At 43.3% G+C, this 23,548-nt stretch overlaps 1 protein-coding gene across 3 annotated transcripts in view; it reads right to left on the reverse strand.

Annotated features, from left to right (window-relative positions):
- The window catches only part of LOC145343288 (protein WWC2-like), a 229,672-nt gene that overhangs the window by 36,417 nt on the left and 169,707 nt on the right, over nucleotides 1–23,548 (reverse strand). For all 3 annotated transcript variants that reach the window (XM_080189431.1, XM_080189430.1, XM_080189432.1), the window contains 4 exons: nucleotides 20,864–20,937; nucleotides 16,627–16,869; nucleotides 14,390–14,479; nucleotides 9,902–10,584 (listed from right to left, as the gene is read on the reverse strand). In XM_080189431.1, the coding sequence (XP_080045557.1) occupies nucleotides 9,902–10,584; nucleotides 14,390–14,479; nucleotides 16,627–16,869; nucleotides 20,864–20,937 (1,090 nt within the window). The remainder of the gene's footprint in view (nucleotides 1–9,901; nucleotides 10,585–14,389; nucleotides 14,480–16,626; nucleotides 16,870–20,863; nucleotides 20,938–23,548) is intronic.

A 23,548-nucleotide genomic window follows, 5' to 3' on the forward strand; every position in this document is an offset into this window, starting at 1 on the left:
GGAAACTGGCCCTTTGACTCATTCTGTCTATGCCGCCCAGTTTTCTAACCACTTGGTTAGACCCAATTGCCTGAAGGTTCTTGTGAATTTATTCTGCACCCTCTCAAATGCCTTCACATCTTCCCAAAGCCCTGAACTAGACACAACGAGCAGGACTTTTCAGCCGTGCTCGCCCCAAAACCAGAAAATCCCGCCCGACCTTTGCGCCGCCTGCTACAATTTCTCATCTCGCCTGGAGCAGGCGGGATGAGAAAACTACACCCCCCCCAACCCCCCCAGTATTCCAGTTGAGGCTGAAGTAGTGTTTTACCCAGGTTTATCATAACTGCCTTGCTTGTGAACTTATGCCTCTACTTATAAGTCACAGGATTCTGGGATATGGTAGGAGACAGCACCGAGGGAATGATCAGTGGTTTGAATGGCAGCGCAGGCTCGAGATGCAATCTGATCTACCCCTCCTCCTGTTTCCCACATTCTTCTAATAATAGTCACTGTACTTCAAAGTTGTGCATTGTGTGTGAAGCATGCTGAGAACTCCAATATAAATGCAAATTTTTTTCTTTTATTTCGCTTTCAGATTTTTCTTTTACGATTTCTATTTTTCCTTTTCTTTGTTTCGTTGATACCCTTTCATCTTTTATCATTGATGAAGTGAAAGTGCCAATTTACATTTTGCTAACTTAATTTTTCCGAATCCTTTGGAAAGTGTCTGTGTCCGACAACAAGAATTCGAAGGGCATTCCCCTTTAAGACGGCCAGGGCTATTTATGCCCTGGAATCGCAGGCTGGGTGTATCCATCCACCCCACCACCCCCCCCCCTCACCCCTTCATATCCCCCCCACCACACCCCCCCTCACCCCTTCATATCCCCCCCACCACACCCCCAATCCCCTTCCCCCCACCCACCCCAATCGCAGGAGCTAGAAATTTCCACCCAATGTCAAATTTTCTGTTCAGTCCACAACAATTCCCGGGACTGGAAGACTCCAGCCAGAGTCATTTACAGCACAGCAGGAGACCATTTGGACCATTCTGACCAGATAGCTCCATGTGGAGCAATCCAGTCAGTGCCACTGTCCCAATCAGTCCCCGTAGTCCTGTAAACTTATTTCTTTCAAGTGCCTATCAAAATCATTGATTGTTCCTGCATCCATTGCCCTCACGCATAGCAGATTCCATGTCAATACTACTTGCTTGTAAAATAGTGAAGGCCTCATCTTTAGAACTGGAGGCCAATGAGGTCACGACTGGGGGCGCCCTGGGAGTGCCCATTGGGTCAGGAGCAGGAGGGGTGCCCCTGACACTCTGCAGTGCTCACCAGGCAGTGGGCAAGACCTGACGGGGGCAGGGCACGAAGGGGGCATGGCCAGACTGGGGGTGGGCTCTGCTGCCGGTCTGCAGTGATCAGTGAGACGTGGGAGGAAAACCGCTTCCACTCTGCAGTAGCAATCGGTGAAGGGATCGTGATCATCCTGTGCGGGGAAGCAGGGGTGAGCGGTGATCATTCCATGCAAAGGGGTGGGAGGGGAGTCAAAGTCAGTTGCGGAGCCCCATAGTAGCTGGCAGGGGGGAGGGGGGGCAGTGATTTCAGGCACGAAAGCTGGCTATAGCAGCAGAGGCAGTGACAAGTTTCTGTACTCTTAGAGCGTAGAAATCTGCACATGCGCAATTACGCACTCTGCTGCTATCAACTGGCTTTTGGGCAATTTAGGCCCTGCCCACTCCCTCTGCTGGCCGAAACTGGTTTGACAAGATTTTTTTTGCCCAAGTCAGGTAAGGTTTGATTTTAAGTCATGCAAAAAAAGGCATGAATATCTCCCGTTTTTACACTTTTTCAAGAATTAGAATTTTTTTGGTAGTATTGCCCGCTATGTTTTTCATTCCATACATGCTGCCAGGCCTGCTGAGTTGTTCCCCCATCTTCTGTTTTCATTTCCGATTAAAGGCAGTATTTTGCCTTTATTTAAGCACTTATTAAGCTTCACTACATAAACAATTAGACGTTATGAGCGGCACCTTTGTAAATGCCCACTCTATGTTAATGGACAATGGTTTACACCATCAGTCCAATTTAGGGGCTGTTCGGAGCAATCGGGTAAGGTCAAAGTGGAAGGGACTATATAACTAGATGTCAATTTCACTCACAGACCAGAACAAAACCAGGGATTTTGTTATCCTTTGAGTCACGCGGAGCTGTGCATGAATTAGGCTTTCATCCAAGTTAAAAAGAAATGAACATGAACAATATTTGTTCTGGTGGTTTTCTGCTGGGCAAATAAGCAAAGCTCTTGGTAACAGAGTTCCAATGCACTGTTGAGTATAGCCGTGAGATGGCGCTATAATTCCATTTTTAACATTAGAACAAATAGAAGGCGACTTTTGCTGCCAACGCCATGAAGGCACAGTCGTACAGGCAGCTACCATCTTTAAGGGAGGCATTGGGAACCAGGGTGCATGCGTGGCCACCATCTTTAAATGGGGCAATGCACAACATTAACCCAGCTTATTTACTTTCAAGGACTATGTTCTGTGCATAAAACTCTATGAGCAGTTGTATGTCCGTATCTACAGTAAATATCCACAGTTTGGAATCCACACTTTTAGAGAGATACACAGCTTATAGAAAGTGCAAAGACGTGTTACCAGGAAAATGGAAGGCATGAGGGGAGCATTTAATAATTCATGGACTATAATCTTCAGAAAAGAGAAGGCTGATTTTTAATTTAGTTGAAGTTTGTAATTTGAGACATGACTTATTACCTCTCAGTCTGAAAAGATCTTTACTCGCAATTACAGTATGTTGTGTGGTCATCAGCATAATCTACAGAAATTTGATTCACATCTTGATACTCAAAACTTTTAGTCGCACAGAATTAGAACAAAGAACAAAGAAAATTACAGCACAGGAACAGGCCCTTCGGCCCTCCAAGCCTGCACCGACCATGCTGCCTGACTTAACTAAAGCCCCACCACCCTTCCAGGGACCATATCCCTCTATTCCCATTTTATTTATGTATTTGTCCAGATGCCCTTTAAAACTCACCCTCATATCTGCTTCCATTACCTCCCCTAGCAGCGAGTTCCAGGTACCCACCACCCTCTGTGTAAAAAACGTGCCTCCTACATCTCCTTTACACCTTGCCCCTCGCACCTTAAACCTATGCCCCCTAGTAATTGACTTTTCCACCCTGGATAAAAGGTTCTGACTATCCATTTTGTCCACGCCCCTCATAATGTTGTAGACTTCTATCAGGTCCCCCTCAACCTCCGTTGTTCCAGTGAGAACAAAATTTTTCCAATCTCTCCTCATAGGCAGCATCCTGGTAAATCTTTTCACATCCTCTCCAAAGCCTCCACATCCCGGGTGTGTGGCGACCAGAATTGAACACTATATTCCAAGTGCGGCTGAACTAAGGTTCTATAAAGCTGCAACATGACTTGCCAATTTTTAAACTCAATGCTGCGGCTGATGAAGGCAAGCATGATGTATGCCTGATTCTGTTATCAATACTGAAAACATAGTGACTATCAGCTTGCCAGAAACATAACGTGATTTCTATGCAAGCATTGTCTGATGTTGTTGTTGCTGTTCCTGTTTTTAATAACTGTGCCCATGTGCCTTTCACTGTGCGCCAACAAAGATGAATAAATAAATGCACCAATATGAAGCACTGAACTCACATTTTGTTCTGCAATGTCATTAATTCATTGATCCATCTTAAACTGAAGAAAATTGAGAACATGACAGAATGTGCAGACATTTTCAGGCCGGATTTTGCCCCTTTGCTAAACTGCTGGAATTAGTGAGCTCGGTACAACATTGGAGCAGATTTCTTTCCTTTTCCTTGACTGAACAGTACTAAAGGGTAGGAAACTAAGTTGTGAAGATGACGTAAGGAGGCTACAAAGGGATAATGATGAGTTAAGTGAGTGGGCAAAGTTACTGAAAATGGAATACAATGTGAAAAAATGTGAATTCATCCATTTTGGTAGAAAGAATTAAGAAACAGCTTATTATCTAAATGGTAAGAGATTGCAGAGCTCTTGAGATGCAGAGGGATCTGGGTGTCTTAGTGCACAAATCACAAACGTTTAGTATGAAGGTGCAGCAAGCAATTAGGAAAGCTAATAGAATGTTATCATTTATTGTGAAAGGAATTGATTATAAAAGTAGGGAGGCAATGCTGCAATAAGACCATATCTGCAGTACGGTGAACAGTACTGGTCTCCTTATTTAAAACAGAATGTAAATGCATTAGAAGCAGTTCAGAGAAGACTTACCAGACCAATACCTGAAATGGGCGGGCTTTCTTACGAGTAATATTTGCACAAACTAGGCTTGTATTGCTGGAGTTCACAAGAATAAGAGGTGTCTTGAAACGCTTAAGATCCTGAGGGGTCTTCACAGTGAAGAGGATGCTTCCTCTTGTTGGAGAATTTAGAACTAGGGGTGACTGTTTAAAAATAAGGGGTTGCTCATTTAAGACAGTGATGAGGAGAAATCTTTCCTCTTCGAGGATCTTGAGTATTTGGAACCCTCTTCCTCAAAAGGTGATGGAGGTAGAGTCTTTGAATATTCTTAATGGACAGCTAAATAGATTCTTGATTAACAAGGGGGTGAGAGGCTATTGGGGATAGGCAGGAATGTGGGGTTGAGATTACAATCAGATCAGCCGTGATCTTATTAAATGGCTTGAGGGGCTGAGTGGCCTATTCCTGTTCCTATTTCATATGTTTCTATGTTTGTATGAATAGTTAGCAAATTATGGTCACAGTGGTTATAAATTGTGAGATGACAGAAATTATTAAAACGTCAATAAAATGCTTGTGAGCTGGATATTCTGAGCAACCTGCTGATGAAGTGATGTGTGCCATCTGCGGAATCCATAAACTAAGAGCATATTGCAATAGTTGAGTTAGAAATCAAAATTAATTGACAGTGTAGGGGATAAACTGATATGTGCACATCATTGGATTTCTGTGCATGCACGGTCCAGTTAGCACAGCCTGATAGGTATTGGTGGCTATCTTGGATAGACAGGACTCACAGTGTTAACAGAAGACATGAATTGTAACAAGACACGTTCAGACTTTCCAACTGCTTAATAAGTCAAATGATGTAAACTTAAAAACAAGTAGGATTCACTTATTAAAACAATTTTTGGGTACATTAACCCCTGAATATGTTGCCCACTAATAAGAAAAAACTCTTGTTAGAAGAATGGGTCATTCCCACCGATTACCAAGGAATCAAATAGGGATTCTGAAGAATCTTTATCCAGGAATCTGCGCTGCCAGTGGGAAATTTGCTACCACAAGAAGTGCTTGAGGTAAGTATAGACAAATTTAAGGGAAAGCTAGATAAGGGAGAAGAGGAGCGAGACTTATGATGGTAAATTTAGAAAGAAAGAAAGTTTATTTATTAGTCATAAGTAAGTCTTATATTAACACTGCAATGAAGTTACTGTGAAATTCCCCCAGTCGCCTCACTCTGGTGCTTGTTCGGGTCAATGCACCTAACTAGCACGTCTTTCAGAATGTAGGAGGAAACAGGAGCACCCAGAGGAAACCCACGCAGACATGGGGAGAACGTGAAAACTCCACACAGACAGCGACCCAAGCTGGGAATTGAATTCAGGTCTCTGGCGCTGTGAGGCAACAGTGCTAACCACTGTAACACCGTGCCGCCCAAATGCAGAAGGAATGGGGGAGGTGCGAACGGAGAATAAACGATGCCACAGTCCGGTTGGCTGAAAGATTCTATGTATTCCTATATGAGTGACTGGCCTCCCAACTCCCCTTCTTGGTCCCATATGCTTGCATGCATTTGTCAATGGCGCCCGCTCCTCAAACACCATTCCTCCTGTTTAAAATCAGCTGCCTTCATGTAACACAAAAATTGTTGATCCTATTATCCAAGTAACCCATCTGCCATCTCCATCCTGCCTTTTCATCTTCACAGTCTTTGAGTGTATTGTACCTCTTAGATCCATGCCGTCCCACTTGTGATTATTCTATGTTTGTATCTAGTCAGGCTTCCACTTTACTCCCAGCAACAAAACAGCCGTAACCTCGGTGACAGAGTCATTACGCTGTGTGCCCTACATCCAGTCTTAGATTAACTCTGATTTCCTCCAGATGTGCATTTGAAAGATCGAAGTATTTATTGTTGATGCCTGTCACAAACTCGGCACGTTAGCCACCAACCCCATTCTCCTCATTGGCCCTTGTCTGAAACTAAATCAAACACTTTGCAAATTTGCCATCATATTTAGCATTGAGCTGAGCTTCAAACGTGTATCTTCCCCATCACATAGACAATCTATTTGCACCTCCTTAACATAGCTCACCTCTGTCCCTGTCTCAATCCATTGGGTGATGAATTATTCCTCCATGTCTTTATTATCTTGTCTATTACAATGCTGTCCTGTTGGGACTATTGATGTTCTCTGCCTCTCCTTCGAAGTTTAAACATAAGTTTTCAATTAATCTGCACAAACTGGTATTCAAACATGCCTTGACTGATACTACAACAGAAATGTAGCTCCTGCCAATCATTCTGGCCTGCTTTTTAATAGCAATGGCTTGAAAAGCTCCGGCAATGAACATTTTAATTCATTTCAGATCACTTGCAGCATCCTCAAGCTATCTCTTCCAAAGGAGTGTATAACAGTGCACCCATAAAGCTGCTTTGTTTGCATCCATTGTACCAAAGTTGCAACCAAAGTTGAGCACATATCCATGGTTCACTGTCACATTCCATATAGAGTCATAGGCCAGAATTTTACTGCCCCGCCCGCCATTGGAGCAGGTGAGGGGACAGACATGGGAAAGGTCCATTGACTTTAGGCGGGATTTTGTGGTTTCGGGATGAGCGAGGCTGTAAAATCTCACCTTGAGTCATTGAGTAACACAGCACAGAAACAAGCCTTTTGGCCCAAATGGTCCATGCCGACCATCCTCATTCCAATTGCCTGCATTTGGCCATATCCCTCTAATCCTTTCCCGTCTACGTACTTACCTGCCTCAACCACTTTCTCTGGCAGCTCATATATGCACCACTTTCTGTGTGATAGTTAGCAAAGAAATCGCAGGTAATGCAAGTCAGGTTTTAACATTACACATTTGCTTCAATTTTCAAGCATTTCAACAGTTTGGTACTTTGCGTGATTCTGGGCACATACTGGGGGCTAAGAATTGACTGCAACCTTGTAATCTGTGGACTCTCAGCCACGTTTCACAGGGTGAGTAGTGAGTGCAGCATAGTAATCTGTGAAATCCCAGGTTTTGCAGAAAAAAGCAAACCTTGCATTTATATAGTGCCTTTCACGACACTGGGGATGGGATTTTCCAGCCACACTTGTCCCAAGGTCGGAGAATTGCACCCAAGGGCAACAGAGCTTTGCATGGTCCGTGTTCCACCTGCTACAATCAGGGGTGGCACGGTGGCACAGTGGTTAGCACTGCTGCCTCACAGCACCAGATTCCCGGCTTGGGTCACTGTCTGCAGAGTCTGCATGTTCTCCCCGTGTCTGTGTGAGTTTCCTCTGGGTGTTCCGGTTTCCTCCCAAAGGCCAGAGGTGCGCAGGTTAGGTGGATTGGCCATGTTGAATTGCCCCTCAGTGTCAGAGGGACTAGCTAGGGTAAATACATGGGGCTAGGATATGGGTGGGGTTGTGGTTAGTGTAGACCTGATGGGCTGAATGGCTTCCTTCTGATTCTACGATACAATTCCCGTGGTGGACAGGACGGTAAGATTCCACCCAGGATGCCCAAGCATGCTTCACAGTCAATGAAGAACACTTTGACATGTAATCACTGATGCAACATGGGAAATGCAGCAGCCAATACAGCAGCAAAGTACAACAGTTAGTGATGGGATATGGCCAGAGAATTGGTTTTATTGTGATTGTTGATTCATGTGGATTAAAGTCAATCGCCACCAAATTATCTAAAAATTCTCCAATTCTTTGCTTTATTCAAGAGGACAGGTGTGAATGCATCTCCAATTTAATACAGATGGAGAGTTCTCATAAAGTCTGATTTTCATGAGGAACTCTTCCCACACACAGGGCATTGGATGTCAGATTAGATTGATGGTGACCTTTCCTTCGTTTCCTTTGGGCACATTTATGGCCCAAACTTGTCTCAAGCTTCGTTGTGAATCACCTTTCACCACCTTTGCTCCAGTCCCTAGCAGCATGTTTCCCTTAGTCGGCTGAGATGCCATTTTTGTTTTTAGAGTGGCCTTCAGGCAATCCTCATCCTTTGGACCGACCATTGCTGACCACTATTTAGCTGTGCAGGAGAGTTAATGTCAGGACCTTTTTTTAGTTTCTCTTCAGCTTCTTATTTTCACAAAGAGTCATTTGGTAGTACAGAACTTGAATATTGCTGAAAAATGAAACATGCCGTCAAAACTTTTTGTCTTGTACTCATCAGGACGAGAAGCAAGAACACCAAATTTCAAAGGGGACAATACTTTATACTGCATGAGAAAAGGGGTGCTGATCTGTTGGCAAATTGGTTCTGATTGGTCGAGACTTTGACATAGAGAATGTATCAGTGAGCTATTGACCTCCATACATTTGTTTATTCTAAAAAGTTGTAATGACGGGACATATTTTGCTTGCAAAGGTTCCTGCGTATTATTAGCTTTGAGGAAGAGGAAGTGATCTACATTGTGAGCCCGACTAATAATACTAATTTGGTTATTGAGAGTAATTCTTAGCACACTTGGAATTGATGAGAAATCAAAGATAATGTTCTGAGTGTTGTAAGCAGTGGTTGGTTTAGTATGGTCAGTACTCTTACCTATCAGGAACACCAAAGGGGCAGGTTGTTTGATATGATCCACCATTCATTGGGACACAAAGTCTATGTACCTGGCATTGCACGAGCACCAAAATTCATATACAGTAAGTCCTCACTGTAAGTTGTGGTTGCATACTTAAAAATCATGACTAAGTGAAGCGGCTTTAAGGAGACAGCAGCCTATGTTCATCTAAGACTATGGTGATTTTACTTACGTTCATTGGAAATAGTGAACCATGCGGATTAATCCTATCATACACGAAAGGCAATTCATTATCCTTACACAAGTCTAATGTTTTTGTAACTTGCTTTCGATCAGGGCTGTGCGGTTATGCTTGGCAGTTGGTCCAATGGAAAGGAACTTGAATCAGTCTCTAAGAACGTGTATATATTGTCGATACATTCACACTTGTTAAGGTAGACAATATCAATCCCTTTGTCGGACTTGCAAATATACATGTCTGGGTTGGCCTCGAGGCTTCGCAATGCCCCCAGATGTGTTCTGTAAGTTTCAATTAGATACTCCCTCATCCTTCTAAGCTCCATCGAGTATAGACCTGGACTCCTCAACCGCTCCTCGTATGCCCTTCATTCCTGGGATCACCAGGACAGACAGTGGGATCCTTAGTGATAGGTGCGGTGCTGGAGACATTAGTTGTGTAGGTGAGAAGAGAAAGGTCATGGTTCAGAGGTGCTATGCTACTGACTATCATACCCCAAATGTTGCCTGGGCATTTAACCATGGAGCTGGACCTGATTCTCTTTGTCCTCACAAAAATGCTCAGTGCACCCAGTCCCCAGCAGCAGCAGCAGTTAATGGATGTCAAAGGCAACACCTAGTTGATCTCCTTTCCACCAGCCCACACCCGCATCCTTCCCTCCTCTCCACCACCCCACAAAGTTCTGGGGTAAAGATGCCAGTTTTAGCCACTCAATGGGTGCCTTAGTTCAGGCCAACTAACTCAACAGAGATCAATGATTGAACTTGGGTTCTTCTAGGCTAAGGGTTCAGTAGCACTTTCATCATTGAGGCAACATTCAAGCCAAGCACTATACTCTTATCACTGAATGATAGGCCTCCCTTACCTGCAATGCCTTCATTTAGTGTGGAAAGAGGTACTGCCAGTTCGTCATTGAGGCCTTTGGTCTCATTCAGGTATTGTCCCGTTCTGCTTCGAATCCCTGACACCATGTTCAGGTAGGGCGTGTGTGTCCTGCTGGCCTGCTCAGGTTCCAGCAACATTTGGCTGTCACCGTTGCCGTCGAGGCCAAGGTTTGCGAAGCCATGGTGCAATTCACAGTCTTCAAAGTCCGCCGTGAGGTGGTGCAAAGGCGAATCCTGCGCCGAGGATAAAAATACAGCATCCGAGACCAACGGCGAGCTGGGGGGAGACAAGGAAGAGAGCGAAGATCTGGACGACAGAGAGGTGACCGACTTGGGAGGCTCGACCAGAGGTTTCACAGCATGTCCTGAAGTAGAGGAGCCTGCAGAGTCCTCATAGCCCGGCTCTTTGTGGGATTTGATCACCTCGTTTTCATGGATGGTGGTGATGGGCCCCGAAGGACTGTAACCAGCTTTCTCTTGCAGCATAAAGTCCAGCTTGTACTGGTAGTCCAGGTCAGGGCTCTGGTCCGACGGGTTGTAATAAAGCTCAGTGGAACTGAGTGAGTTCAGAGATCCCCTGCTGGAAGTGTTGAGGGAGCCCCGGCTTGACGTCAGTGACCCCAGGCTGCTTCCAGACGAGACTGATAACGTGCTTGCTGAGAGGCTGAAAAACGAGAGAGATACATTAAGCAAGAATGGCTTTCGTAATGGCATTTTGACAAATGTCATAACCATGGCAACTTAGCTTTAACCATGACCTGCTGATTAATAGTACTGATTCAGGGTTGCTTCATATTTCTCATGAATATTGGAGAGGAAAGAGTTAATGTTCCTTAAGTCTCTCCCTCTTTTGGTTTCATGTTCAATTTGGTTCAATTTTGAGTGGGTACATTGCCATTAAAAAGTATATATATATATCCACTTCCATATTTTACAGTATGATTTTGGGACAGGTATGCGTAAAGAAAATCATTCTAATCTTCTGAGAAGGCTGATCAGCATGAACCTGCTCCTGAAGTTACAGCAGTGAGTTATTATTGCAGTGCCGATTAACATCTAACAGTGAAACATTACCCAGAGCAAGTGAAACCATTTTGCAACCTTCAGCGTCAAATTAAAGCTACAGTCTGCAACTTGTAATTTAAAGATGTTTAATTCAAATTATTGGATCATCCCAAAATTGCTTCAAAATTTACTGTGTTATGTACAACTCCACTATGTCACCATCAGCCCAGCAGTGGTGCAGGGAGTACAAGATGGTCAAAGACGTCAGAAATTTGGAAGTCAGAACTCAAATGGTTCGTAAGTGCCTCCGGTACACAAGAATTAGAATAGAACTCTCAGTTCCCTCATGGACTGACTGTTATCTTATATTTGGCATAAGATGGCCCAGTAAAGTTATCCATTGACTGCTGAGCTACACAAACCAAGAATGCTCCGAGTTCAACCTGGGCTGAAGTATACTGAGGGAGAGTGGCACATGCATTACAACTGGCCTCAGTATTCTTATGGTAGGGAGGGGGAAAACTGATCAGGTTTTCCCTAATTGACCTGATCACTCCCCTTTTGATTTGATTTATTACTGCCACATGTATTAGTGTACAGTGAAAAGTATAGTTTTTCGCATCCTACACAAAGCATACTGTTCATACAGAAGGAAAGGAGAGGGTGCAGAATGTAATGTTACAGTCATAGCTAGAGTGTAAAAGAGTTAGAATAGAGTTTTAGAAGAATAGAACAAGAGTAAAAAGTAGAATTAGAGAGTTTGCTGGGCAGAGCTTGCAAGAAGTTGCCACACTGCGGCGCCATCTTGAATTGCTTTTTTTTGCACACATGAACATTAAATGAGTACAAAAATGGACTGAGTCTCTGGGAGATCCTATATATCCCTGTTTGCTTCTGTCTATGCAAAGACTTAATTTATGCAAAGACTTCATTTTAAGATATTTCTGCCCATGTAACTAACTCTGCTAAGCTTTAAAAAAAAGTGCTAAACTTGACTATGTTTTAAAACTCAAAAGGCATGTTGGGTTAGCTAAAAATTGACTGCATTCCTGAAGGGTACACACTGCAGGCAAACAACTGCGGCTGCAAGGATTGTCTTCCAGACAGAGACAGACTGTGAAAAACATTTCCAATAACGAGATAAGAATTGATATATTGTGGAACTATGTGTTTAGTTTGCAGTTTGTTTTCAAGACTCAGTTGCAGTGTGATCAGTATAGGAACTGCCAGAAAAAGCCAGTCTCTCCAAGTTTGCTTTGCTTTTCTCTGCTTCCATCATGATTTAATTTTCTTTAAGTTCTGTTCAGTAAAAGAAATTCATTTCAAAAATCGTACCAAGTGCTCTCCTCGCATCCATTCAAAGGAAATGAATGGACCTTACAGTTCCCTACTGAGAATCACCTAGAGTTGCATCTCGTACTGACAGACAGGAATTAGTGAGTCCCAGTGAGCAAAAAGGATTGAACGCTGGTGGAAAATGGACGGGGAAGGGTTAAAATAATAAATGTGGCAGCTGCCATTCATAGAAAAGCATTAACAATTGGAAGCGAATTCAAAAACCACTCTGACATTGCAGCCCGAGTCCTTAAAATCTCACCAGTTAAAATCTCTGGCCAACATACAAGAATAAGATGGATTTCACCCATTTTAAACAACACCAATTATATTTGATCCTGTAGAAACGTGTGGAACACTGGAGCAGAGAATAGGACAATTTTGTTTTGCTTATTCCAACACCAGCGACCGGATTATAAGACAAAGTGTTTAATTTATGCATCCTTCGCACCATCTTTCCTGTTGTCTCACATTCCTTTTCTCAAAGATTCTGGTAAACCGTTTAGCTGTTCCTTAAAAAGGCAGCACATCATTTGAGTCATCTATTATTTTGGCTATGGAAAGAGGCACAAAATACACGACTAATTCTGTGACGTGCAAAATGAATGAATCTCAGCTGACCTTGAATGGGAATCTTCATCTATGTATCTGGATCACACCTCGCGCATACTTGTGTTATCTGAAGCTGTGTAACTCTGAGGGGTGGGGATTCGGCTTCCACTCCAGGAACATATAATCTGACACTTTAGTACAATACTGAAGAAGTGCTTCACACAGTCGGAAGGTGGTGGTGTTGGGCGCCACCATTTGGGTGGCACAGTGGTTAGAACTGCTGCCTCACAGTGCCAGGGAGCCGGGTTCAATTCTGGCCTCCAGTGACTGCGTGAAGTTTTCCTCAGTTCTCCTCATGTCTGTGTGGATTTCCTTCGGGTGCTGTGATTTTCTCCCACAGTCTGAAAGACATGCTGGTTAAGTGGATTGGCCATGCTAAATTGCCCCTTAGTGTCCCAAGATTTATCGGTTGGGGGATTAGTGGGGTAAATAATTGGGATTATGGAGAACAGGTCTGGGTGGGATTTCCCTTTAACGTCAGGGGGTTAAGTGGGGCTACAAGGATCAGGCCTGGGTAGGATTGTTGTCGGTGCAGGCTCGATGGGCCTCCTCTGCACTGTCGGGATTCTATGATTCTACAATAGGACACATGATGAAAGCCCTGGTCTATGAAAGTTTGAACTGAGGCCCCACCTGCCATCTCAGTTGAATATAAAAGTTATTTTTGAAAAGAACAGCTGGAATCTTCCCTGGTGACTCGGCCATTATTTATCTCTCAAACAACGTGGCTAAATCAAGTCATGTAATCTTTATCACACCACGTTTAGGGCATTTTGCTGTGTGCAAATCATAGAATCCCAGAAAGAGGCCATTCAGCTCATTGGGCCTGCACCAACCTCAATCTCACCCAATCCTTATCCCCGTAACCCCATGTATTTACCCTGCTCATCCCCCTGACACTGAGGGGCAATTTAGCATGGCCAATCTACCTAACTCGCACAGAGAGTGGGAGGAAACTGGAGCACCCGGAGGAAGCCCACGCAGTCACGGGGAGAACATGCAAATTCCACGCAGACAGTGACCCAAGTTCGGAATTGAACCGGGGTCTTTCGTGCTGGAGGCAGCAGCGCTAACCACTGTGCCGCCCACTTAGATGAGCTGCTACATTTCCTACATTATATTGGCGACTGGATACATTTAATCGGAAGAGTTGTGGAACATTGGAAGGTGTGAAATGTACTTTATGAATGGAGGCATTTTCCCCTGATTTTCTGAGCAGTTTATTCCCCAGCTCATAAAGCAGGAGTAAAAAATATTCAATTGCTGGCTAGCTTCTGCTGTATATCTTCTGTATTTATTGACTTGCTGAAGGGGTGGAATGGTGAAGGTGAGTCAGCAGCTGTACCTAGAATGGAATCTGAAGGTCGTAGGCCCACGCTCACTTTTATCACAGGATTATAAGACAAATTGAAAACAGCAAGATCCTCCTTGCAATCATTCTTATTGAATTATTCAGTACAAATTTATAAATAGTTGCCAGTAAAGGCTTGAATTTTTCATATCGTAGAAGTACATACCTTTTAACTTGGGAATGTAGATACATGGTTAGTTGCGTAGCATCCTCAAGCTGTCTTACAAGCCTCTTCCTCTTCTCTTGTAATTTTAGTCTGGAAATAAAAGTAACAATAAATTGCCCTCAGCAAACCAGGCTTGCCATATCTGGGAAATCATGATGTGGAGATGCCGGCATTGGTAAACACAGTAAGAATTCTCACAACACCAGGTTAAAGTCCAACATGTTTATTTGGTAGCAAAAGCCACTAGCTTTCAGAGCGCTGCTTCTTTATCAGGTAAGTGGGAGTTCTGTTCACAAACACGGCATATAAAGACACAAACTCAATTTACAAAGTAATAATTATTTTGTAAATTGAGTTTGTGTCTTTATATGCCCTGTTTCCAAACAGAACTCCCACTTATCTGACGAAGGAGTTGCGCTCTGAAAGCTAGTGGCTTTTGCTACCAAATAAACCTGTTGGACTTTAACTTGGTGTTGAGAGACTTATTACTATATCTCAGAAACACAGCAGGTAACAAAGAACAAAGAAAATTACAGCACAGGAACAGGCCCTTCGGCCCTCCAAGCCTGCTGTCCATGCTGCCCAACTGAACTAAAACCTCATCCTTCTATTCCCATCCTATTCATGTGTTTGTCCAGATGCCCCTTAGAAGTCACTATTGTATCTGCTTCCATTACCTCCCCCATCAGAGAGTCCTAGGTACCCACCACCCTCTGTGTAAAACATTTGCCTCATGCATCAAAAAAAACTTGCCTCATACATCTCAAAACTTGCCTCGAACATCTAAAAAGATTTGCCTCATACATCTAAAAACTTGTCTCGTACATCTAAACCTAAACACAACAGCGCCAGCATAAACAATATTGTTTTAAAAAAAGATCATCTGGTCCTTATGCAATATCTTATGCATTCCACAGTCTTCTGGCTCCATTCTCTTTTGTATTGAAAATGTATTGAGCTTGATAATTATGGAATCATGGATATAGTGCAGTGCCGAAGATGGCCAATTGCCACATCAAATCTGCTCCAGCTCTTTTGAATATGGTTCCCATATCCCTGTAATTCTTCTTTCCTTCAATTGTTTATCCAACTTCCATTCTGAAGACTACTACTGAGTCTGTGGCCTAACAGGCAGTGTATTCCAAACCTTACCACTCACTGCATAACAGTATCCCTCTGTTGCCTTTGAGTAGTTGGTGAATCACCTTAACTCCATGCTCTCACTTTATTAACCCTTCAGCTATTATTTGGTTAATCAAAACCCTTCATATTTAAACAGTTCTATCAAATCTCTGCTTAAGCCTTCTCTGCTCCAAGGAGACCGCCCTGAGCTTTCACATAAGAACATAACAACTAGGAGCAGGAATAGGCCACCTGCCCTCGAGCCTACTCCGCCATTCAATAAGATCGTGGCTGATCTTTTCATGGACTCAGCTCCATTTACCCGCCCACTCACCATAACCCTTAATCGCTTTACTGTTCAAAAATGTATCTATTCTTGCCTTAAAAAGTACTCCACTCTATCCACATAACTCTAATTCCTTATCCTTGGTAACATGCTAATAAATCTTGCTGTACTCTCATCTAAGCCTTGACATTCTTCCTACAGTATGGTACACAGGATTAGACACAATACTTCAGCTGGGGCCAAACCAGTGTTTAATGCAGGTTTAGCCTAACTTTCGGGAGGCACGGTGACACTGTGGTTAGACTGCTGCCTCACAGCACCAGGGACCCAGGTTCTATTCTTGGCCAAGGGTGACCATCTGTGTGGAGTTTGCATATTCTCCTCGTGTCTGGCTGGGTTTCCTCCGGTTTTCTCCCACAGTCTGAAGATGTGCAGGTGGCCATGCTAAATTGTCCCTTGAATTAGTGGGGTAAATATGTGGGGCCGTGGGAACATAAATACACGGGGCTGTGGGGATAGACCCTGGGTGGGCTGCTCTGTTGAACAGTCGATTCAGATTCGATGGGCTGAATGGCATCCTTTTGCACTGTAGGGATTCTAACTTCTTGGTTTTTTATGACCTCTATTTAGAAAATTCAGGATCCCAATTTGTCTTGTTGACCGCTTTGTTAACTTGACCTGTCACCCTCAAAGATCTGTCCACAAATACCCCTAGGTCTCTTATTGCATATCTCAACCTTGCTGCCAATATTTAACAGGAAGTAATTGCGCTGCCCTCACACTGCCCTAAAGGCTCCCAAAGCTCCGAGTGTATAACCACTGCTCAGACCTCTCAGCCAGTGCTTCACTGGGGGCGTTGGGTGCAGAATGAAGTTCTTCCTCCAGGCGCTTCCTCTCTGCTTCCAGCCGTGCAAGCTCATCCTGTGAGCATTTCCGTAGTGTCACAAACTGCAGTTCCTTCAGGAGTTCCTCCTTCTCGTTGATCAGCATCAACCTGTCCCGCTCAACGTCGAGCATCCCTGGCCAGGCCTCTGAGTCCAACTTTGACAATTCGATTTTTATATTTGCTATTCTGAAACGGCGAGAAGAAAATCATTCTCACAATCTGTTGTCTATTTTACATTTAAAAAGCAACAACTCATATTTGTGGCACTTCTGCACCACATCTAAGTCTTGCAAGAAGGGTTGAGGGAGTGAAGGCCTAAGTAAGAATGTGCATCTTTGGCCCCATAGACAAAGATAGAAAAAGTTAGTTAATAGACAAATGAAGACTGAGAACATAAATCTTTTTACGCAATGGGCCTAAATGCAGTAAATGGGAACACTCACATGTAAGTTTGGGATACTGGAATAATTTACTCTAGAATTTTTCAAAATACATCAGGAGTTAACATGTACAATTACTTATCGTAGAATCTACGGCACGGAGACAGGCCCTTTGGCCCAAACTGATCCATGCTGACCAAAATGCCCATCTAAGCTAATCCCATTTGCCTGCACTTGGCCCATATCCCTCTACACCTTTCCTACACATGTATATGTCCAAATGCCTTTTAAATGTTATCAATTCCCCTGCCCCAACCACTTCCACCTGCAGCTCATACATACCACCCGCTGTGTAAAAAAAATTGCTCCTCAGGTTCCCATTAATTCTTTCTCCTCTTAAGTTAAACCTATACCTCTAGTTCTCCATTCCCAAACCATAGGAAAAAGACTGAGTGCATTCACCCTATCCATGCCTCTCATGACCTCATACACCTCTATAAGATGATCTCTCAGACTCCTACGTGCCAAAGAAAAATGTCCTAGCCTGTCCAACCTCTCTCTATAATTCAGACCCTTGAATCCTGCAACATCCTTGTAAATCTCTTCTGCACTGTCTCCAGTTTAATAATATCTTTCCTATAGCAAGGCAACCAAAACTGAGCACAATACTCCAGGTGTGGCTTCACTAACATCCTATTCAACTGCAATATAACTTCCCAACTGCTATACTCAATCTCCCAACTGATGAAGGCCAGCATGCTTGATTTGATTTATTACTGTATTAGTAAACAGTGAAAAGTATTGTTTCTTGTGCACTATAGCCAGAACACACCGTTCATGGAATACACAGGGGAGAAGGAAAGGATACAGTGCAGAAGATAGTTTTAAGAGTGCAGAATGGAAGTAAAATGGAAGAATAGAATTAGATGGCATGCTGGGGGCAGATCACAAGCAGTTGCCTGTTCCGGTGCCTTATTTTTCACATTGACAGATTCATGGAGTAATGTGTTAGTTCCCTACTAGTTTAGACAGGGGCCAGAACTTCCCATGCTTGCAAGAATGGAGAATTTGGTGTTTAGCCAAAACTTCATTCACTGCAGCGGTTTCAGAGACGGTATGTTCTGTCTGTATAGTGTGCAAGCCAGGAGCCTGTGTACTGATATATGTGACAATAATAAATCAAATCAAGTAATTGTTAACTCCTGACGCATTTTGAGAAATTCCAGAGTAAATTATATTTCAAACTTACATGCAAGTACTCCCTTTTACTGTATTGTGTGAGAAGAGTTATGTCCTCAGTGGGCCCGGGGAGTACTAGCTATGGGTGAGGTAGGAGAATTCCTGCCAGGGTGTTCTTGCCGGCTATGATATTAGAATTGCTACCAGCCAGATCGGGACAGGAGAATGGAGGGTAAGCTCCCTCTGCTTCTAATTTTAACCACCCAAGCAGGCATGGGCAAGAGCGGCAGGCTCTTAAAATACAACCCAATAGGAAATGATTGCCTGAAGCATTTCAAGAGAAAGCAACAAATAACTGTCATTTTAAGTAAGATAGAATTTAATTGATAAGCAAGGCAACGCAGTGGCACAGTGGTTAGCACCACTGCCTCACAGCGCCAGGGCCCTGGGTTCAATTCTGGCTTTGGGTGGCTGTCTGTGTGTGGAGTTTGCATGTTCTCCCCATGTCTGGGTGAGTTTCCTCCGGGTGCTCTGGTTTCTGCCCACAGTCCAAAGGTGTGCAGGTTAGGTTGATTGGCCATAGTAAATCGTCCCTTAGTGTCAATGGGATTAGCAGGGTAAATGTGAGGGTTATGGGAAGAGGGCTTGGATGGGATTATGGTTGGTGCAGACTCGACGGGCCAAATGGCCTCCTTCTGCACTGTAGGGATTCTATGATTCTTCTATGGAAAAGGTGGGATCTTCCTCCTCATACGTGGCACGCTTCACGCCGGCAGGGGGCAGTGTGCCGCTTGCCAGTGAGGGATCTTATCGTCAATGGTATTTCCCATAAATGCACCCCTTGCCTCCGGGAAGCCTGCTGCAAGGTTGCATTACCGACGAGACAGTAAAGTCCTGCCAGCACAAACGGCAACAAGGTTTTGACAAAAATCCCTTGGTTTTTTATTCTTCTATATATATATATAATTTATATTACATTTTACATTACATTGCCTTTATGTTTAGCCCTTCTGCAGGTGTTGAGATTTTATTGCACACACAATTATATTCATACAGTAGTCAGGACTACAGTGTTATATCTGCTCTAGATATAATTTGGAATCGAACAACCTGCTACAAATGTGCATCATCCTCTTTCACTTCAGATTATGTGATATGCTTCATCTAAAATGTTCAAGCCCATTCTGCAGTTGATGTACTTACAAGTTGATAAAAACATTAGGTTTTTTTTATACTTTATTCCAATTCAATCCAATCAAATCAAATCCAATTCAGAGTCCCAACAAGTTGGGACATTCCCGATCCAAGCTGACAAGACAGGGCTCTCACCTCCTGTCCTGGGCTTGATCTACATGATCCAAGCTGATTGGAGTAGGTATAGCTCCTCCTCCAAGGCTTGATATTATTTGCATCTCAGCCAAAAGGCCGAGATGCCGCTTTAAAAAATTGCTTCAAATGGAGCTAAAATGTAACCTAACGACTTCAACCAAGTACAGCATGTCGATACTGCACTCGATCTTAGCCAAAAGATCGAGTTATTGTAAAAATGTGCTTCCTCCCTCTTTTTCCCACCCACTTGACAGTTCGAGTGGAGCACAAGACCTACCCACTGGTGTCCTGACCAAATCTGCCTAACTTCAATTTTAAATTACAGGCGGTAAGAACTTCCTGGCTAAGAGCAAGTGTAGTGTTGACATGCTGTGTTTGGCTGAAGTCATTAGGTTACATTTTAGCTCCATTTGAAGCAATGTTTAAAAGCAGCATCTCGGCCTTTTGGCTAAGATGCAAATAAGATCAAGCCTTGGAGGAGGTGCTATGCCTACTCCAATCAGCTTGGATCATGTAGATCAAGCCCAAGACAGGAGGTGAGAGCCCTGTTGTGTCAGCTTGGATCGGGAATGTCTCAACTTGTTGGGACTCTGAATTGGATTTGATTTGATTGAATTCGAATAGAAACAAAAAAAAACCCCAGCATGGTCTCCTTTAAATACGCAGACTGGTTTTAATGACGTGCACAGCAATTTAGGGACTTGCGCTGATGCTCCTGACACCCATTCCATTGGAGCTGAGAATTGATGTTTCATTATTGGCACCTTCTCCTCCCCGTCCTTTGAGTATGAATGAGAAAAATAGAAATGGTTATTATTTTTAGATTCTGTCAACTTAATGACGCATGAGAACTTCATCTTGAGTTGAAGGAATCCAATTCTCAATGGCACAATGGTTAGCACTGCTGTCTCACAGTGCCAGGGACCAAGGTTCAATTCCTGGATTGGGTTACTGGCTGTACCAAGTCTGCACATTCTCCCCCTGGCTGCATGGGTTTTCTCTGTGTGCTTCAGTTTCCTCCCGCCGTCCAAAAGACGTGCATTGGCCACGCTAAATTTTCCTTCAGTGTACCTGAATAGGCGCCAGAGTATAGCAACTAGGGGATTTTCACAGTAACTTCATTGTAGTGTTAATGTAAGCCTGCTTGTGACTAATAAATAAACTCAATTCTGAATGCGCAGATGTTCACAGATGGGGAGAAAGAAGCTCTTTGTCACACAGATATTTCTGGTGAGAGAATTTCTACAAAAGACTGACAAAACTGTATAATTAATCAATCAAGAAATAATTACCTTCTCTTTGCTTCCTCGTACTGAAGACTCAATCTGACTTTCTCAGCCAGATTGGCTCTGCTCCTTGGTCCAAACTAGAAAGAAATTCATTCAAGTTAAATTTTGGTAACATAATCTTAAGGACCTTTGTATCCTTAACATAATAATCTCTCAATACAACACTTCTCTGCTCAAATCCAAAGTTGTGTGGATTAGCCATGCGAAATTGACGCTAACGTCAGGGGGATCAGCAGGGTAAATGTGTGGGGTTACGGGAATAGGGCATGGGTGGGATTGTGGGCGGTACAGACTCGATGGGCCAAATGGCCTCCTTGTGTACTGCAGAGTCCTATGTAAATTGTTCAAAGACAAGAACTTGGCTTATTTAAAGATTTACAGGTGAGATTTTTGTTTCAATCAAATTCAGGGAAGTAGATAAATATCAGAAATTGATAGGGTCGCTGGTTTGCAATACATATTGAATTTCATGTGTGTTCACTGACCTCCATCAGGGGATCAGCAGAAACCCTGCAGAACGGAATGACTGCCTTAATGCTCCTTCAGTGTTTTCTGCAGGAAGTATGCAAACACACATACTAACTCAAAGCAGGAGTAGGTCATTTGGCCTCTCGAGCCTGGTCTGTCATTTACTTAAATCATGGCTGATCTGATACCAGCCTCAGCTCCACATTCCTGCCTACCGCCTATTACTTGCTTATCAAGAATCTACCTGCCTCTGCTTTAAAAATATTCAAAGGCTCTGCTTCTACTGCCTTTTGAGGAAGGGAGTTCCAAAAACTTGCAACTCTCAGGAAAAAATGCTCTGCATGCTCCCATGCCCCCTCCATTCCCTTTCATATCTCCCTCCATATTCCTGTACCCTGATCTCCCTTTCAATACTCTATGTTCCCATATATCCTCCATATATATTCTTTCAGTCTCCACTATGTACAGAACCAATGAGCCATTGTTAAATCTAACAAGTTTTTGCAATTCTCCTAATATGATACAATAAGCAAAGAGGCTTTGAAAATCTCCTTTGAAAACAGAACTGATCAAATTATAACTTCAAAACATGTCAATCACCACCACTTATATATCAATGACAAAAAGCTTGAATCCATTGCACATCTCTTAATCGTGTATAACTATATAGGCATTGAAAAAATAGCTTTTCAAAGAAAGAACAGGTGATTACAAGGCAATAAAGACATCAGTCAGTCAAAGCTCACACGCCTCTACTGCTCATGTCAATATTGTCTACAAAGTTGAGTCCATTAGCCATTCTTGGATCTCAGCCAAAAAATTCTAATGAAGCCATCTAGCAACGGTATCAACAGACACAGTTTGAACAAGTGAGCAGGCACTTGTTTTTATCAGATGGTCTCATTATAAATACTTCACTGAGCTCCAATGATGGCTAACTGACTCAGATTTTGCAAGCAATGTTGACATTGGTTATAGGGGAGAACTAGATTTGTTTATGTCTTTATTACCTTGTAATAACTTGATCTTTCTTTGAAGAATTTTGTTTCAATGCCTGTGTACTTATTTGCATAAAATTAAGCAGTGGGAATGGATTCAAGCTTCTTGTCATTGATATAGTGAATGGCCCTAGTTAATTGACAGTTGCAGGAGAAGTTACGAGTTTCAAAGGTATTGTTGAATGGCTGTTTCTTTTTTTGGTTTCAAACTCAGGACAGGGGGTTGCCTTGTGATTCACAACTCCTCTGAGGTGCCATGAACCATGTTTCGTACCAAAGCATGCCTGTTCCATCAGAATCGTCGGGTGGTTTGAATTGCTTACTTCCGCAATAGAGCCAGTCAGGATGGATTTGGATGGCGGTGGGGGGAATATGTTTGCAGGCTCACTAGCATGGTGGCACAGTGGTTAGCACTGCTCACAGCGCCAGGGACCCGGGTTGCATTCTCGCTTTGGGTCACTGTGCGGAGTTTGCATATTCTGTGTGGGTTTCCTGCAGGTGCTCCTGTTTCCTCTCACAGTCCAAAAGACGTGTGGGTTAGGTTGATTGGCCATGTTAAATTCTCCCTCAGTGCACCCGAACAGGCGCCAGAGTGCGGCGACTAGGGGATTTTTCACAATAACTTCAGCGCAGTGTTAATGTAAGCTTATCTGTGACACTATTGAATAAATAAACTTTACTCATGGGGCCACATAGATGCAAGGGAGAAGGTGATAAATGTAACTGAGGTCAATCAGATCTGAAGCTGGTAAACATCACATGAAACTGTGAGTTCTTGCAATGACTGGCCTTTTAAAGCGATTAAAAATTCTACTCGATTAGCATTCCACAGAACAAAACATCAGATCATGCCTCAAATCTAGTCCGTAAGCTGTTTACTCTGAAGCTTGACCTGCGCATGACTCGGATTTATCATCATATGTTTAAAATGCCATCAGCAAATGCTCCAGTGGTCAGATAGCAAGCTCTAATTGTAGTGAGGGCGCTAACATGACTTGAGGGAGCAAGTTGCTCAGAACTGCTTTCTGAAGAAGTTAATTTCATACATAATCGGATAACAAGTGAGGGGAAATTAGCTACTATCTGTAGCAAACATGTATCGTGCCAAATGGATTGGATTGTTAGCAGACTGTGCCTGTCACAAAAGATACATGCAAAACAAAAGTCCTCGGATGGCTGATGCCAGCATAGAATTCCAGAGGGGGCAGCAGCTCTCGAGTGG

Source organism: Carcharhinus amblyrhynchos, chromosome 5, assembly GCF_965287045.1.
Source record: "Carcharhinus amblyrhynchos chromosome 5, sCarAmb.v2.hapA, whole genome shotgun sequence".
Classification (NCBI taxonomy): Eukaryota; Metazoa; Chordata; class Chondrichthyes; order Carcharhiniformes; family Carcharhinidae; genus Carcharhinus; species Carcharhinus amblyrhynchos.